Source organism: Agelaius phoeniceus, chromosome 1 (assembly GCF_051311805.1).
Source record: "Agelaius phoeniceus isolate bAgePho1 chromosome 1, bAgePho1.hap1, whole genome shotgun sequence".
Lineage (NCBI taxonomy): Eukaryota > Metazoa > Chordata > Aves > Passeriformes > Icteridae > Agelaius > Agelaius phoeniceus.
In genome coordinates this window covers 88,612,039-88,630,829 of record NC_135265.1, presented here as the reverse complement: position 1 = coordinate 88,630,829, position 18,791 = coordinate 88,612,039, and the positions used below count along the sequence as shown (strand labels likewise).

At 35.2% G+C, this 18,791-nt stretch overlaps 1 protein-coding gene across 4 annotated transcripts in view; it reads left to right on the top strand.

Moving 5' to 3' along the window:
* PTPN3 (protein tyrosine phosphatase non-receptor type 3) overlaps nucleotides 1-18,791 on the top strand; it is a 156,474-nt gene that overhangs the window by 121,604 nt on the left and 16,079 nt on the right. For all 4 annotated transcript variants that reach the window (XM_077182876.1, XM_077182865.1, XM_077182880.1 and 1 more), the window contains 8 exons: nucleotides 4,806-4,829; nucleotides 6,803-7,001; nucleotides 8,024-8,101; nucleotides 9,088-9,144; nucleotides 13,801-13,957; nucleotides 15,635-15,801; nucleotides 18,384-18,474; nucleotides 18,720-18,781. In XM_077182876.1, the coding sequence (XP_077038991.1) occupies nucleotides 4,806-4,829; nucleotides 6,803-7,001; nucleotides 8,024-8,101; nucleotides 9,088-9,144; nucleotides 13,801-13,957; nucleotides 15,635-15,801; nucleotides 18,384-18,474; nucleotides 18,720-18,781 (835 nt within the window). The remainder of the gene's footprint in view (nucleotides 1-4,805; nucleotides 4,830-6,802; nucleotides 7,002-8,023; nucleotides 8,102-9,087; nucleotides 9,145-13,800; nucleotides 13,958-15,634; nucleotides 15,802-18,383; nucleotides 18,475-18,719; nucleotides 18,782-18,791) is intronic.

The following is an 18,791-nucleotide window of genomic DNA, read 5'->3' as shown; positions in this document are numbered from 1 at the left end:
TAAACAGAAAAGATTAGTGGAATTTTCTGTCTAACCAGAAAGAAGATTATTGTAAAACATATTTCTAAGTGATAAGGTATAGTAACAGTCAGCAAGAAAAGCCTCCTGACAGGTGAGATGCTATAGATCATATATTTAGAGTCATACATTGATTGATGAGATAAATCTGGCAATATATTCACAGGTGCAAGCAGATGATGCATGAGAACCAGAAGGCTGGGGGAGTCGAGGTGTGGTTGGTCACATTGGTGCCTTGCTCTGCCAAAAGAGGATTATCAAGAATATAGAGCCAACTCTTCTTGGAGATGCAGAGCAAAAGTGTGAGGCATTGGATGCAAGTTATAGCTAGGGAAATGCTCAAAAGATAGTTAGGGGAGGGAGAATCACATTTTGATTATTTAAGCCTTTTTATACACCAGCAAAAAGGTGGAGTTATTTCCATCCTTGGAAAACCTCAAAACACAACATGGCAAGGACCCAAATACCCTCATGTAGCTTTGGTGTCTATTCTTTGAATAAGAGTTTAAGTGACCTCTCAGGTTCCCTTCCAACATAAATTATTTTCAGTCTATAATTCTTCTTGTTATAAGTGGAATATGTCTCTGCATAAACTTTTGTCTGAAATGCTTGCAAAGCTATAAGCATCTTTCAATTTCCATTGTAAAACTATTGTTTGCTAGTGATACAGATGGAGTAATGTGTGCAGCCCCAGAGCTGGAGGGGAAGGAAATGAACTGATGAACTAATATACAGAACGGAAATTCACTTGCACTGTGCTATGAATTTCTGGAAGTGCACATACGTTCCTAGTGTGAGTGTGATGCATCATCTGGTGAAGGTATTGCACTGAAAATAGATTTCCTGAACGGATGCTTCATTTGTTCAATTCTTTTAGCTTAGCATTTGATAGACAATAACTGTAGCTGCCTAGTGAGCTTTGGTGAATGTACTATGGGAACACATCATTAGTTTAACTAAAATATGATTTTTCACAAGAGGAAAATTTTTAAAGCTTTACTATTGATAAAATTACTCTTCAGATTTATCCAACTGAGTTCCTGTAGCTACTTTCTGGGTAGAAAATTACAAATAAGTGAACCTCCCCCTTGTACTTAATCATACACAGATATGATAATTTCTTTGTTTCTACAAAATCTGTTGCATTTCACTAAATTCTCTTATCCTTGTTTGTGTACTTCAGCCTTTCTCAAAGAAGATATTCTAATACTAGACAGTGGAGCTGGGAATGTTTCAAATTAGAATTACAATGCTACTACTAAGTTTTATATTTGAGTATAAAGACTAAGTTTTATATTTGAGTGCTTTTCCACTCAAATATACATGAAAAGAGTACATGTATATATTTTGCTTAGATGCAAACTTTGCTTTTTAAATATATATCCTTATTCAAATGTACTATACTTTCCTTGCCAGTTCAAAATGCAATGATTTTGCATCTAAATGGAAAGTCTCAAAGTTGAATTGCAAATCTGTGATAAGGCAAACCTTGTAGCAATACAAGCCGTTGCTGTGTATCAAAACACATGAAAATTTCTTGGCAAGCCAGTAAATTATGCACAGTCAATAGAGGCAATGCAGAGTAACAAAATATCCCTTTAAAGATGGTAGCAGCTTACAAAGGTGAATGACTGAAATTTCTAGGAAATCACTGAAAAGCTTGTGTATGTCATGAAGTCCTCGAGTTTTCTGTATACAGTACAAAAAACTTATGACAACTTACACAGTTATTCTCTTCACAGAAATGCTGAATATTCTGTGTATAAATTCCTCTAAAAGGTAGGAGAAAGGTGTTGCTGCAAGTATCTTCCACTTATTTTGCTTATGAATAAAAAACCCCAGTTGTAATGGTGAGTCCTCAGAAAAGAGGTGATAATGGAAATGCTGGCATACTCACTTTCCCCAGCCCTGCAGGTGTTACAATGAAAGAAGCTTTAAGAACTTCAAGAACAGCACAAGGGCAAAACCTACAGATGTTTCCTTCACTTGTTTGTAAAGGGGGAGTTTTGCTACAGTGCTATTGTTTCAGTTGACCCTTTTCTCTCGGGGTTTTATTCTGCTGTAGTTCATCATCCTTGGTTCTCAGAATAGCAGAATTCCCTGGTAGGTCACACCAAAATGAGGAGGAGGGGTCTTTCCTTAAAACCTTTCTATTCTGTCCTCTTGACAGAAGAGGAGAGTTAGATTTTTCGGGGCAAAGACCTATATTTAAAGATAATTGGCAATAGATCAATCCATACTGAATGCAAGATTGAAATGGCATAATTTTAGTTATATTGCAAAGTGAGGAAGAGAAATTACCTGAAGTTTTGAAGTGATTGCTTGTTTGCTGCACCAATGGAAAGCTTAATCTCCTTGCAAGGAAGGGCTCTATTCCTGGATGAAAAAGTAGAATGGCTGGTCTGGTGAGTGTTGTCTTTCATCGACTTAAAATACAATCCTTGTGTGTTGTTAAATGAGGATGACTTGGTAAACTGTGCAACACTGTGTAGCCAAAAAAAATCAGCTAGTTATTCATGTTTAAAGTATTTTATCATATTGCTGAATAATTAAGTGATAGAAATAGTTTTTAACTGTGTTAGGGTGCAAAATTCTGCAGCTCTAACATGCTGACCTGCTGAGAACTTTAGGAATACACAGCTGCACTGTCTCTGATGAATTATTTTAGATAATGAATTTGGTCACTTTTCTTGGTCAAATATTTGGTCACCTTTCTTCCTGATTTAAAAGGTTACCAAATTTCCAGTCAATCATTTAGAGCTGATATGTTTGAATTAAAGTGAAATAATTTAACAAATAAATCTTCATCAAATAGTACTAAGAATTTATATCCTATATTCAAGACTCCAAAGAGAGATAATGAAAAATTTACTGTAAGTTTATAGAAGGTCTATAAATGAAGCCCTAAGTTGGTTTTTTTTTCTTTCTCTTTACCTCTTTCATTTGGGAAGATAGAGTGCAGATAATATATTAAAACCAGGGCATTTTATTGATTGTCATCACAATTCTATGTCTGTAAGTTTTTGATGAAGACTCTTGAAAGGGTTAACTCAGGGCAATTTTGATTCTGCACAGGATTTGGTAATAGAGCTGCAGGTCTCCTGTGGCAAAATGTAAAAAAGATGTACAGTTTCATTGTTCTTTGCCTTACAAGGAAATCCATTAGCTTAATGAAAATAAATTCAATGGTTTTTTTTTATTTTTAGTGTGACTTCCTAAGGAAATAAGGCTTATGTCATTGTACAGCCCCTCTGCCTCTGTTTCCACTCGAGAATATTTGGACAATGCAATCAAATGTAATGTAGGAGATGAGTTTTTGAACATGCAAAGTTTCTTAAGATTAGTGAAAGTCAGTGACTAGGCAGGAAAAACTCCCAAAACTTTAAGATGACATTGTCCTCTCACTGAGGAGTTAAAGTACAAGTTCAGTTTTTGTCCTATTTAGATGTGGGTTGGTCAGGCAGCAGGTGAACTTACATTCCAACAGGATCTGCTTACACTTGGAGGGTAAAAATTCTCTGGGGATTGTGGACAAACAGAACAAGAGATATTAGTGGGTGAGTGGAGGTGGATGTCAGTGGAGTCAGAAGTTAGATATGACTGCAATAAAAGGGGAAAAAGCTTAATGTTTTAAAAGTATTAAAAGTACATAGAACTCAAACCTCCAAGATTCCTCAGGGATCAAGATTTACCGTCTCTGCCTCTCAAGGAAGAATTTCTTCATATTGTCAAATTACATACAAGGAATCTTAACTCGACTGATACTGGTGCTATTTTTACTGTAATTTTAGTGAAATGTAGTATGTAACTCTTAGTATTAATGATGATTTAGAGAGCATGAGTTGAAAATTTAACTGTGAATGACCGCCTATAACTTGGCAATTTGACAAGTCTACTTTCAACTGAACTACTTCACATATTTTTTCCAGCATGGACATATATCAGTCCAGGATTTTTGGTCACTTCTTAAACGAATTTGTAAAATTATCCAATCTGCCTTAAACTTTGCTTTGTAAGCACGTTTTTTGATAACTTTTACTTTAAATTTTGTCTTGGTAGCACTGCTACTGTTTTAATTTATATCATATAATTTATATATAATTAATATCATATAATTTAGCTTGCTGTTTCAGGGGATTTTTGATGAAGTTAATTGAATGCATTGGAAAATGCTGTGCAGTGCAAATTTTGATTTCTTTTCCATTCTAGATTGCCCTCATTGCTATAAACACTTCTACTTTCATTATACTTTGTCTCAAAGTTTTCTGTCAACACCTTCTCTGCTCTCACTTCATGAGAAAAAGCATTGGGAATGTCAAGCTTCTGAAGCCACCTGTGCTCATTTCTGGCTACCTAAACATAAAGATCTTGCCACATTTTGACTTTTACAAAATACAAGCGGTGACATCTGTAGTCATTGTAATCCACACCTAAAACTTTCTAAAATGATCTATTGTGTCTGGCTAAATAATTGCCTGTGTAAACTCCTGCAGAGCTTGAGTTGCAGTAGCAGATGTGTGCTGCTTGTATTGGGCTTGTATCAAAAGTGGAAGTGAGTGACCAGAGCTGCCCTGGGATTTTTGCAGAGTGTCTCATAAACACCCTAATTATCTAATTCAGACTTTAACCATTGGATTAAGTATTCTTTAATTCATTATGAGCACAACTTTTGGCTTTTATGCGGTTTTTTGGGGGTTTTTTTGAAGTTGGAGTTTGGTTCTTGTTTTTTTTTAAGATTTAACTTATATCCATTTAATGTTGTTTTTGTGTTTGTGGTTTTTTACCAGGTCATCTGAACAAGAATCACCAAAGTGAGTTTTCTTTATACTTTCTCCTACCTTTTTAAGATAAATAAGGAAATATATAACTTCAACTGATTTTTCAAAGTAGTGGTTTTGTATTATTAAAAGGCACAAATAAATATATAAATGAATGAAGATTGTAAAGATTTGTAAAAAAAAGTAAGTTTTGGGGTCAGGATTTGGAAAGTCTTAAGTTGTAATAGATCTCTCATCACTCTTAACAGAAAAACTTGGTTAGAAACTGTTACAAAAGTTTAATGATGCAAAAATCCACTGGCAATTTTATGTGGTGACTATACAGTGCCAGATGACACTGACTGAAATAATATTTTTCTGGTATTGTTAGATTTCTTTTCTATATAAAAAAATCATTACATGGTCTGTAATTTCAACTTGTAAGTGAAATATTTTTTTTGGACTGTGTTCTGAAAAACGTATTAGGATGTATTTACATATACAGTGTTCTTCCTTGCTTAACATTGACTTCATCAGAATCATGAAGAGTCTTGGAAGCTATCAGATAAAACCAGAATTTTGACAGTGTAATTATAGTTCACTACTTCAAAGCATCCTGAAACTTTGAATTCATTCAAAAAGTGCCACTTTCTGTAGTAACTGAAAGTACTGCAAGTGTTGCAGGAAATACCTCATTGCCATTGCCAAGTACACATATTCTAACTGAAAGTCAGAGGTATTATGGCAAGAATACATTTCCTTGATGGCACCTCTCAGGACATTTGTATTTGTTGTGATCAGACTTTCACAGGCCAAAAAAGTGGCTGCAGTATCAAAGTTTGCTGCAATACAAGTCCTGTATGCTAAAAGCTACACTCCTTGGAGTAGAATTACTTCTTCATTGACAGCTCTAAATATCTGCTGGAAATGGTTCAAAAAAGCTCACATATATCGACAAATACCAAAGCAGAAATAAATGTTTGAATTCACAAATTTTAATGCCAAGGTTAACTTGGCAAGATATGTACTTCTGCCACTTTAACATTGTCTAAATGTGATGTTGCTATACCTTGAGCTTTCCTCAAGACAGATATTTTCACATTGGGTAGTATTTATAAGGATGGAGCAGTTAGTCTGTATGGCATCCATGAGTTTGGTCCAATTAAAGAAGGGGGTTAGTTGTATGAGAGGTCTGTATGTCATCCTTTTCAAAAGAGGGAATATAACTAAATGAATGTTTGGGAAGTCCTGGAGCACCATCAGGCAACTTGGCCAATTGCCAGATTTGAGGGTTTGAGGTACTGACTTTTGTTATCATTGAATGCTAAAGTTCTCAAATGCCAGATCTGTACCCTAAGTTAGTTCTGGGTCCTTTAGTATGGCTATAACTACCTCAATAACACAATATTTTAATTGCAATTAAACCTTTAATTTTCACTTCATTTCCTGTTTCTCTGACAATTTACCCTGGCTTTTCTGCAAACTGCCTTCACCTGCTGGGATAAGGTTGAGATGGTACTCATAAGAGGAGGAATCTTAAAAAAAAAAAAGTACTTTGAAGTAATGAGAGTGGAATCAGAGCGAAAGATTTTTTCATGGATAGAATTGGCAACTGAAGGGCCTTTCCTTGTGGTTCAGCCCTCTCCATGTGTTACTGTGAATTCCTGTACAACTACAACAGTGCCTTTCACTGCTAACATCCAAATATTTTGCATTAAATGGTTTTGCTATTCCAGAATTTTTGAATATTTTTCTGGATGTTCACTGATTAATGATAGGCTTAGTTCACAATCCAATCCTGTTTCCCTGCACTTCCTAATGATAGGCTTAGTTCACAATCCAATCCTGTTTCCCTGCACTTCCTAATGATAGGCTTAGTTCACAATCCAATCCTGTTTTCCTGCACTTCCACTAAGAGGTGGTATTAAATCTTTTAACCCTTAGAACTTGCTCTTTTTAAATCTTTTTTTTAATTTAAAAATCTGGATTAACAATATCTTTATAATATTTATCCTTTCAAAATAAAGGAACGTATTGGGAAACAGTCCGACACGGAGCTCTCTGACCCATCTCTCACCTAAAGCCTTGGCTCACTCTCCCAATGGAGTTGGCAACATTTCTGGCTCTTACCCACTGGAAGGGGTGGATAAACAGTTCCTAGAAACGTATGACAACGTTACAAAAAGCAGCTCAACAGAAGACTCCAGTCAGTACTACTGTGATAAGGTGTGTGCTCTTGGGTGCTTTTGAAGTCAGGGCTAGCAGTGAGTGTGACTCTGAGCTGTGGTTTGAGAATGGGCAAAGTGGTGGCTTTGTCCAGGATGGGTATATTTTATGTAGTAATGAGAGTAGATCTCATGTTGCTACTCACATTTATCCAAGGTCGTGTGATAGACAAGCTTACCAAGTGCATTGGTTCCCAAAGTGTCCAGCATTCTAAAAGCTTCAGGGAAAGTTCCTAGTGGAATAGAAATCCTTACATGATTGAATCTTGTTTCTTCCAAGGGAAAAGAAGATCAGCTAAGTCAAGTTGCCATCTGTCTGAAAAGCAGACACAGCTCTGCTTTATCCCAAGCATCTCTGAAAAGCAGACACAGCTCTGCTTTATCCCAGGCATTTCTTAAGGATGGCTAAACATCATCCTTTTGAGTTCTGACCTGGCTGGAGAGCAACTGCTCCCTGCTAACATTATGGTCGTAGATCATTCTTCCCCAGCCTGTTCCAGAGGGGTTCTGCCTAAAAGTGGGCATTTAATATTAATTAAAACAACTAACTAAAATTAGTTAGAATAGTTCTATCATTTCCAACATGTCTGTTAGCTGCTGACACTTTTTGATTCTTCTGCCTTGTGGATCTGTTGCATAAAAATAAACCTATTTAAAGAAGAAAAGTCCTAAAAATGGTCACTTCATTGTTCTTGGAATAGAGTCATTTCTATTCATATGTTGCACCTAAGCTTTTAATGACAACAGGTTGGAACTTTAATAGGATTTTTCAGTTGGGAAGGAAAGCTAGGATGAGAGTAATGATGTTAGGACAGAGCAACCAGAAATCGTTTGCGGAGATGTACATTGTTATTGTTACTATTGTAAGTGTATTCTACAACCATATCCTCTTCCTATTTCAAAGGTGGATATATGTATAGTATTTTTGTTCAGCACTTCTAAATTTGGTCGCACTGTTTTCTACTTTGCTGATATTTTCTTCTAAAAATAAGAACATTTTCTTTCTTTTTCTATATATTGCAGAATGACCTAATTGAGGGAGATTTACTTTTGGTGCGTATCATACCAGATGAAGAAGGGAAGTTTGGATTTAATCTAAAGGTAAACCAGCTGTCTTTTAATTATTTTTAAATGCTTTATGGATAAGATGTTTTTACTTCATGATTTTAAAAATTTTTTTAGCATAATGATTTGGAGAAAGCAGTCTATTTTACAGGAATGTCCTGTGGACTGAGAGTTTTTAGAAGTGGCAGCCTAATCTTTAAGTGCTAAAGCAACACTTACAGAAATAAGCATCTAATAGTTCTCTGGTTTTCAGTTGCATATATTATGGGCATGGCCCATATCCAAGGCACACTGCCTATTTGGCTGCTGAAATATGAACTTGAAGGCCTAATTTAAGGCATCGACTTTTGGAAAATTGGACCTCTGTATTATAAAACAATTTAAATAGTTTGTGCTGTTCCACTGTTTAATTGTACCCCTTAGAAATCATATTGAAATTTTGAAAATTAATTTGTGAACAAAATTTAAATTATTATTGATAATTGACTATTGTAAATGTTTTAAATTCCCTCACTGAAATTCCATTTAAGCAGAGTATTATAAATTTGCCATAATATCAAAATAAGAGTTTGATCATTTCACCTTGGCTATTTATTGGTGATGTAAAGAGAATAAAGGAGTACAGTTGTCTGGAACTTTGATCCTACCAGATTCCTTGCACATTTGTCACAAAATCTAAGAAAACTGTCTGCCTTGGAAGTTTTAAATTGGGCTGGCTTCAAGGACAGTGTTACAAAAAATGTTCCATTTTATCTGTTTATGCTTTTTAAAATATATGGCCTGAAACAGACACCCAGTCTAGTTTACTGGAAATTGATACATTTAAAGACATCACAACCCACCCCATAATTCCTCATTTACTGATGAAAATTCAGTCCTAACAACCCTGTCCCTGTTTATGATGACACAGCATAAAAAAACTATATAAAAAGAAAATTAGCAATTACTTCTTTTAAATGCTGCTTATGCTTAATGATAGATTTACGGTTGCTATTTACTTGATATTCCTCTCATTCCTCTAGGGTGGAGTAGATCAGAAAATGCCACTGCTGGTATCAAGAATAACTCCAGGATCACCTGTAAGTAAATTCTTGAGGTTTCTAATCTCTTCCATTGCTACTCCTTCCACCTCTCAAAGGTCTGTACACATAGAAATTTGGACACCTGTAACCAGTATGAGATAGCAGCAGGACTGTTCTCATTAGGGATTGGTTTAACCATTGATTTCTTAATCACTGAGCTAAAAGAGCTTAAAAGATCTGGAAGAGTTTTTCAAACCAGATATAAGTAGAAAGTATATTTGTGTTCTCCTGTCATCTGAACAAGTGCATCCTGAACTGGAAAATGCTTGATGAGGGGCAAGAACTGGGGAAAAGGAACATCATTACTGAAGAAGTAAATAATTTGGGCCCCTGCACCCTAGAAAAAATAGCTGGTTTGAGGGAGATGTAGTAGGGATCTGCAAGATTAGGAGCACTATGAAAAAGGAATTCCAGCAGAAATATGGACTACTAAAATTAGGACTACAGAAATGTGGACTACTAAATTAAGTTTGTGAAGGTCAGGTTCTTCATGTTTGGTGAAGTAATTCTTTGTGTAGAAGATAGTAGATCTGTGAAACTCCTTGACAAAGGATGTGTGGTTAAAATAATTTTTTGTGTCGTCAGGACAGGACAAATACTTGGGTAAAAAAGCTATTGTTATTGACTACGCTAGCCATAATAGGCTGAGGAAATCCTTAGTTCTAAAATTATTTATAGGATGGGAGAGTACTTGGCAGGAGAGAGGGAGCATTAAAAGGGAGCATATGTTTGCTCTGTTCCTATTTTGCCATAGAATTTTTCTTATGGAAATATTTATAGACTAGCTGAAATGTATAAGAATCAGCAGAGTCATTGAGTTCTTCTGTTGAATTGTGAAATAATAATAGGAACATAAAATCTTTTAAAACTTTTTTTCTAAATAATTATTACATAAATTTGTGAGGACAAATGTTATATCAAATTTTTTCACTTGCCGTTTTCCAAACTATATTTTCTAACTCTCATCAAATAATTTCAGTGCAGACTTATTAGGAAATATTACTGACTTAAACCTAAAAATACAGTGCACTCTGAATCTTCTGACTCTTCTGAAATTTTATAAGGAGTCACAGGACTGATACCTAAATGTCATGATGCTAATCCAGCTGAAAGAGATTGCTTGAGAAGTTATTTTTTGGTCACATTTATGATTTTGGCCTGATTTACACAGTGCATAGCACTCCTTTATGAACCATAATAATTATTTGAAAAAATGTTTGGTAGGAAATTATAACTTACATCTAGGAATTGAAAATAAAACAGTTCCTAAGACATTTCATGGTCAACCTAGCAAATATTCTAAGGGTGATTTGAGATTCTGAAATTACATAGGGCAAACAGGCTCATTCTGCAATCAGAGAATGAAAGATGTTCCTCCAGAGGCAGTAATTTCCTTTGGCAGATTTGGCTGGTCTTCTGCAAAGTATTGATCTGTATTTTTTTCTCCTGGATTGAAGAAGGGCTGATCTTCCAACTTTAAACACTTCATTGAAGTGTCTCTCTTTGGTGTCATAGGCATGGACAAGAGTGACTAATTATCTCTCTAGCCTAGTAAACCACCAAGTGAGAAAGTTACCAGGATCACAGAAAAAAAATGGAAACAGCTATCCAATATATAATACTCTGTAGCAGTGTTAGGGAAATCATGCCATGATATAGCAAGATATACACATGTTTTGCCATGTTATAGCAAAAATACACATATTTTTAGAGAATAGCAGTATTAACATTGATTATATTGTTTTCCATAAACTGTCCTTTACTGTTTAATGAAATGAAGCTGATAGTTCAAATTTAAGTCTGTTGAATGCATTTTGATATTATTTTAGCTCAGTTTGCCTTACCTTCATTACTGCTATTTTAACTTCCTCTAGATTCACTCATTACCCTGTAAAATGTCTTCACAGATGCTATTTGGTAATATTATTTGCTAAGATTATTTCTCAGGTTTGTAGGTCACCTTTTCCTCACTTTCCTACAAAAAGATGTGTATTTTTTTTTTTTTGAGGAGGGGAAGCAAATCTACTCCCCAAAATAAGGCAGCATTTTTCTTTACACCTCCTAAAGTTCTTTTTAAAAAATCTTTTAATAAAGCAGCAATGTAGTATGCTGGGAAAACTGAAGGATAGACTGCCCAAGATTTTTATGAAAGCACACTTTAGTGAAGGAACAACCATTTCTTTCATATGTTCGGCTTGAGGGTTTTTTTAATTAAAGTTCTTTACAGAATTTTTTCACAAACAGTATTAATGCTCTCAGGTGCTAAAGAGGTCATTATGGTTTTATGTAATAGAGCTTTTAATGGAAAAAACCCCCATGCATGCTCCTTGGAGCAATAGCAGGTGACATAGCATAAAAATGACACATTGACTGTATCAATAGGACAGAGAGCCTTTGACATAATAAATTGTCTGGAAGAGCTCAGACTCTGAAAAATCTATAAATTAGGCTTGCATAGGAGGAATTAATTCTCCTTTGAGATATATTTTATATAGTCAGATGATTCAAATAAGAAGGCTGGTGCATTAACAAATCACATGATTAACAAAGTTTGTTTGAGCAAAGATATTAGTCCATCTGTAATAAAGACTAATAGCAGTCAGCCAAGAACTCTAAATTATAGGCAAATATAGGAGCTCAGAAACCATTCCTGCCAAGTCCTTGTTGACATCTTGACTCTCTTAGTCAAGATATGGTCTTTATATCACCTATCTTTTCAAGTATTTGTATTTCAAAGAGAAAAACTTAACAATATTTAAGAGTGATTAAATTAGTCATTCATAGTCACATTCTATAGTCTTACCTTTGTAAATTGGACAAAATATGGCAAGGGTGTTCTTGGGGACCTGTGAATACCTAGTTAAATCAGTATTGAAGAACATCATGGCTGCTCCTAATTCCCATTTTTTTCCTGTTTACATTTTTTATGAATCATTGTCAATCTTCCCTATCCTTCATTATTTTCTTTCCTTATTTTTATGAAAAAAGTTGTGGGCAACACTTCCTTCTTTAAAATTTTAATCAGCTTTTCTGCATGGGATTTTTTCCTCTTGGATGCATCTTTCCTCTCTCTTGCTTCTTTCCTTTCTTCTTTATCTGTTTTTTGGCACTAAGACAGGTCTTAAGTTTTCTTTTCTTTAACTTTGTTTGCTGGTACAAATGACTCCCGATTTATTTTCTTCATATTCATGCCACTATTTTTTTTATTCTGTATTTTTCATCTTTGTGATATTTTTGTGATATAATTTCTTCTTTCCATCACCTCTTTACTAGTTGGTAATATATTAGGAGCCATTGGTGCAGGGCATAATCAGGATTGGATTTAGTCTTAATTTCTTGCTCACAGGGGATTGGTAATGGTTGTTTGGTAGGGCTAATGATATTGGATGAATAAAGCTCAGGGAACCTGTGCTGGCTATGAAGGAAATACAGGGAACACCTATGAAAAAATAAAACCAGTAAAGGTCTATGTCTCATTCATACAATAAATGGAATGAAGTGTTTATATATCACTTGTGTAGCTGGAGACTTCCTAGACAAAATAAAGATTAGGATAGTAATGATGAAAAAATTGCTACATTACTTGACACTCAAAGATTCTAGAATCCTGCATATTCATATTAGAGAAGCACAGAAAGTTGGAAGGGACCTGGAGGTCCGCTTCTCCAATCCCCTCTGCTCAAGGGTCACCTAGAGTTAGTTGCCAGGTGGCTTTTGAGGTCTCTGAGGTGGGAGACTCCACAATGTCTCTGGGCAACCTGCTGGAGTGCTCAGTCACCACAGCAGTAGAACTGTTTCCTGATGCTTGAATGGAGCCTCCTGTGTTACAGTTTGAGTTCTTTGCCTCTGATCCTGTCACTAAGCACCTCTGAGAGTTTGGCTTCATCCTCTCTGTGTCTTCTATCTAAGTATTTATGTACATTGCAAGATCCCCTTGAGCCTTTTCTTTTCTAGGCTAAATACTCCCAGCTCTCTGAGTCGTCCTTCATGCAAGAGCTGCTCTAGTGCCTTAGACATCTTTGTAGCATCATCATCATCATATTCTGGCCATAGCTTTGATTGCTTTTTGCTGGACATAGGGCTAAGCATACAGAGAACTGTGGCAGAAAAAAAGCGAAACAAACCTTGGAGTCCAGCAGTTAATCTAAATCTAAAGACTCTACAAAGTAAAAAAGATATGGAATGTGTGTGGATTTCTTTGAAATTTAAAAAGTGCATGCCTGGGGAATGTCATGTTACTTAAATCATGTTTGTGAAAATCATGTTTGGACTGCTTAGTATTCGCCGCATAAAAAGTGAACTGGATTATCTCATGTGCCTGAAACACTTTATCAAAAAATTCAGAGGTAGTTTACACTTGGAGTCTGAAATACAGATCTTTGAGAGCAATTTGTTTGATTAATGTGAATTCTTTTTAAAGCTATCAATATGCTGTTTGAATTGTTTGTTCCTTGTTGTCAGGGAGAAGCTTTGAAGCATGAGAGCTTTAGAGCTGAAACCTTTGATAGAACCTCTGATACAGAGTATGAAAGTTTGCCAGGAGAACTGTGAAGAACTGTACACTGCTTACACAATGTACTTAATATCCTGATATGTTCCTGCTTGCACAACTGGTTGTGATGACATTAATGTGTTTCTTTGGTCTTGAAACAGGCTGATAAATGCATTCCAAAGCTGAATGAAGGTGATCAGATAGTATTAATTAATGGCCGAGATATCTCAGAGCACACGCATGACCAGGTGGTCATGTTCATAAAAGCCAGCAGAGAATCCCACACAAGAGAGCTTGCACTTTTGGTCAGGAGGAAAGGTAACTGGGCTAATTTTATTCACTTCTAATGTTTTTGGGACTGTTGCTGTTATGCTTGGTGGTGTACTCTACTCTCTTCTGTTTGCATAAGCATGTTCTCAGAGCACTTGGAATAGGTCTGTGCAAAGAGTAGGTCTCAGTAAATTTGAATTAGTAGTACAAGTAGTTTAAACTATATAGGTTCTTACCACTGCTACAAAGAGTCTTGCAAGTTAGAATTTCTTCTTATTTTTTGTTCTAAAAATCTATGAGAATAGATAGTCCCTTGAATTTCTTTTTTTGGTGATGTGGGGTGTTGGTTTTTTTCCGTAAATAAAGCATCATTTTGAAACCCCCCAACTGCAGATTCGCAAAAACTCATGGGCTGTTCCCCTGCAAAATTACGTGATGAAACTGCATTCTTACAGCAGACATTTTGGGACAATACTGAGATAAACCTGTGCTGGTTGCTTGCAGAACTGCTGCCTGCAAAGAGGAGACAATCTTTGAAATATGCAGGGTCTTAAGCTGTATGTTTAAAAATGGAAAACTCATCCAGCTTGGCATTGCTTGCTCCATATTTAAACACCTGTAGATCCCAAGAGCACTCAGATGATGTCAAACTCTTAATTTTGTTATTTGCTTTCCTTAAAAGGTATGGTAAGACATTAGCACACTCAATTACACAAAGTTCCTGATTGCATGAAGACATAAAAATCTGAAGGGATTAGGCATTACTAGGAAATAGGAGGGAATGAAACAGCCTAAGTGATATGTATTTCTGTAACACTGGCTTTATTTAAAACTTCCTGTGTTTCTAAGAAGATAGAGGGGCTCTTTTTATTTTATTTTCTGCTGGCTTTATGCAGCATTTAGTTTTCCCTTAATTTTCTAGTTGCCTTCCAACTTGCAGATAAGAGAAATCTTAAAGATGACCCATGGCCCCATACCAGTAATTTTCTATAGGCATGAGCATAACCAGCTTCTCATTCTCTGAAGTTTGGCAGGTATGAACTCTTCCCATCACTGCAGGATAATCACAGCTGGACATGTCTGGTGATACAATACATTTCATAGGGACAGAAATGCTATGTAGATTGCTTCATTAATGTTTTTCATGTCCTTCAATAGCAAGGAATGTTGTAGAAAATTGACTAATAATTCTTTTTAACTTCAGTTAGTTCCTTCAGTGTTTGCATAAGAAATTGTAAAAGATAATTGTGTCTTCTCTGATGGCAAAGGAGTGTGATGAAGGGATTTTTGCCTTTGTTTTGCTTTTGGAGGTCCAAACTGATAGAAGTTTCTTGTAGACATATTCCACTAATTACGATCTACACTTCTTTAGGTAAAACTCCCTTGTTTTTTACCATGGTGGATGTTGTATTTCATTAGCCTATTTAGCAGTTCATTAGGCAAGACAAGGTTGCAAAAACCTCCTTGTGCTAGGAATTCAAGTTCTTTGCCTTCATAAACAGCCATTTGGAGTTTTTCTTTCAGAAAGGTCATAGGGACATTATACTCTTTATAGTTTCTACAGTAATATAGTACAAAAAGAAGCATGATTAAATTGTTGCTTTTAATTATTTGCTTTTCTGAGGTTTTGCAAACTCTGTTATTTCAAGCTAGTAAATTTTAATATCTGTTAAAAACACATTAATGCTGTATGTAATGGATTATAACTTCATATACATATTTCAGTAGTCAAACAGTTTGTGGATCCCATATCAGAAGATGAAGCTGATTCTCACACTCTGCCAGAATCTATTCTTCCTGTCTGTTCTGAATACGGTGGTGATACACTGGAGGAGTCTATGGAGCAGCTAAGAAGAGGGCTAGAAAGTGGGACTGTCCTTATTCAGTTTGAGGTAGGTAATACTCAACTCTGTTAGTGTAGAACAGTAGCTGTAACCAGTGAGTCATGGAGGGGCTGCAATTAGTTGCAAATCTCATTGTTCCTCTTCAATCTTATCTCAAGAGAGCAACAATTTGACTTGCCCATCAGGTTCGCACTTCACTACTTAGAATAGGGAAGAATGAGTTTTAAGTCTTAGACAAAATACCATCTGCTGAGAAAAATGTATTTAAATTAAGATGTTTCTGGCTCAAGTACCCAAAGTTCACTAAATCAGTTATTTTTTTGTATTTAATTGATTAGAGTAGTGCGATTTTGACAGAGGTCAGTCTTGTATTTTGTTTCCTTTTTTATGTTCTTCAATGTGTTAGCATAGAAAACTAGCTAATAAGATTTTCATATTTTATTAAATTAATTCCTTCAGTGTTAGTATAAGAAATTCCAAAGGATAATTCCTCAGCTTCTCTAATGGCAATGGAGTGCAGTATGTATGTTTGTGGTTGCTTCACTCTTGTAGATTCAAGCATTTGTAGAAGCTCTGAATAAACCTGAGTTTATTATGGTTTATAAAATTGGCATTGGGTTCTGGGGTAACCCCTTCTGTCACTGAAAACTTGTAGAACAGCAATGAAATTTCTTCCTCTTTTCATATTTTTTCCTTTACTTTTTTTTAAAGCTGGAAAATGTAATGGTAACAGCTGAAGAGTTGTGGTATTGTTTATTGTATAACCACTCTTTTATGAGGTTTCCTTTTTTTCTATGATTTTTGAGAATTAAAATTCCCCTGGTTTTAAGGAATTGTAGACAATGGTTCATAACTACTTTCCAAAATCCACAGTACTGGATGCAATGCAGCAATTACAATGAATCTGTTGCTACTGCTATTGAAGCTGTAGCTCAAAAATGTGAACTGACCTTTCAATATCTTCTTAATTGTCAAATTTGTTGACTAAATTTGTACACAAATTTCCCGTAGTGAACTTCATAGGATATTTGATCCTTTATGATATTCTGATATATGATATTATGATATTCATAGGATATTTGAGCCTGTATTTTATCTTTTTTATGGCAATGTTTATAAAAGGATTTTACAGAAAAAAATGCAAAAGCTTTTTGAAATCTAATAAACTAGGGTACAGCTTAGTGGTCTTCTTGCTTTGAGTTCATTGTTTAGTGATCTTCAGAAGCAGGGGCAATGGCAGTGTCTCCTCATCAGCTTTGGTGACTCAAACTATTTATTCACTTTAGTAAAATAGTAAATAATTAGCCCGTAGACTGTGAATAATCAAGTTTTTCCAGAATATCTTCCTCCATTTAGTCAGAATTTAAGAAGTCTGTCAATAGCAAATGACTGTTTGCCAGGCAACAGTGAAGCTCAAAAATGGTTACTTGACTTTAAATTATTCTTCTCGGTCTTCCTAAAAAAGGCAGAAGTTGCATCCAGGCTCTAGTAAAGTGGAACTTGACTTACAACAGATAGAAGCTTTTCCATTACATATATTATCAAGTTCTCTTCTCACATGGCTTGTTTATGTTGTATAAGTTGAAAAGTTCAGTGATCTGTGAATACAGAATTTTAAGGTCCAGCAAATCTCAGTAGAATAAATATTTTTGTGTATTGCTCTTTTTCTCTCAACCAGAAGTAGGGGATTTTAGCCTCCTATTTGTTTCATTCCATTTTATATGTGGAACAATATTCAAAATCTTCATTAAACATATGAGTTCATATATAATGAACTCTGTGGTAAGTGTTCAGTGGCACATCCAGATTTAATAACTCAGTCGTAAGGTGCTTTCATGTATATTTAATACACAAAAGCTATAGTTGTATAATTACAGTTCTTGTGGGTTTGTTTGGTTTTGTGTTGTTGTTTCCCTTGTCTACCTTTTTTTTTGTCTTGTTTGATGTACATAGAAGCAAATATCATTAGGGTTTGAAAAGATCTTCAAGATTGTAGAATCCAACCATTAACCTCACACCAACTTCAAAATTTTGGTTATACACACATTATATATACCCCATTACTGTGTCCATTTACTCCAGATAAAGTCTGCAACATAGGGGTTGGCCCAAAAGCAAAGAAGTCACATGTTAAGAGATTGATACATTGAAGTTGTGATTTTTTAGTTACTTGCAGGATTGAAATGGATAGGTTTATTCCAGAGACTAAAACTTTTCTGAAATTTTTGTGTTATAGTTGATTCCAGAGAGTAAGTCTGCAGCTATTTTTTTGTTCTGATGCCGTTCGCTGCTCCCTTGTTGCACCCTCAATCACTGTTGTCCCTCTGGTCTGCAGTTTTAAAAGCAAAAGGCAAACTTGCAGAGCAATGGTTTATATCAATGATGCTCACTTGCTGTTTTTGCTTTTTTTCTAGAAATTTTTCTAGCTATCCTGATGGGCTAGCAATAACAGAAATTCTTGTCATGTTAAATGCAAAAACCTCCCAAGTGAATTTTGCAGAGGGATAGGAAAAACATTAAAGAAAATATGTAGTTTTTTCAGTCTATGTATTTTTGTGTGAATGTAATTAGTGTGTGTATAGCATAATCACATCCCCCAAAATCTTGTAATTTTTCATTCTACTTTGCAGCAACTTTACAGAAAGAAACCAGGATTGGCTGTTACATGTGCAAAGGTACCTCAGAATATGGACAAGAATAGATACAAAGATGTTCTACCTTGTGAGTCTAAAGTACAGTTTCTGCCTATTTTGCTTTTTAAAACTGCTGTATTGAACTTACTGATTAAAGATTTAATTATATAATTGAAGTCATGTAATTGGTCATTTATTTTCTAAAAGGTAATTTATTCTGTTTGTATTCTGCTTTTTGTGTTTCTGCAAGTCCTCAGGGTTTTTTAAACTTAATAGAGGGGAAGTATATCTCTTAATTGCTAATTTTATTCCCTCTTTCTTGTGTGTGTGCAGATGATGCCACAAGGATAATATTGCAAGGAGATGAAGATTACATTAATGCAAATTATGTGAATGTAAGTCATA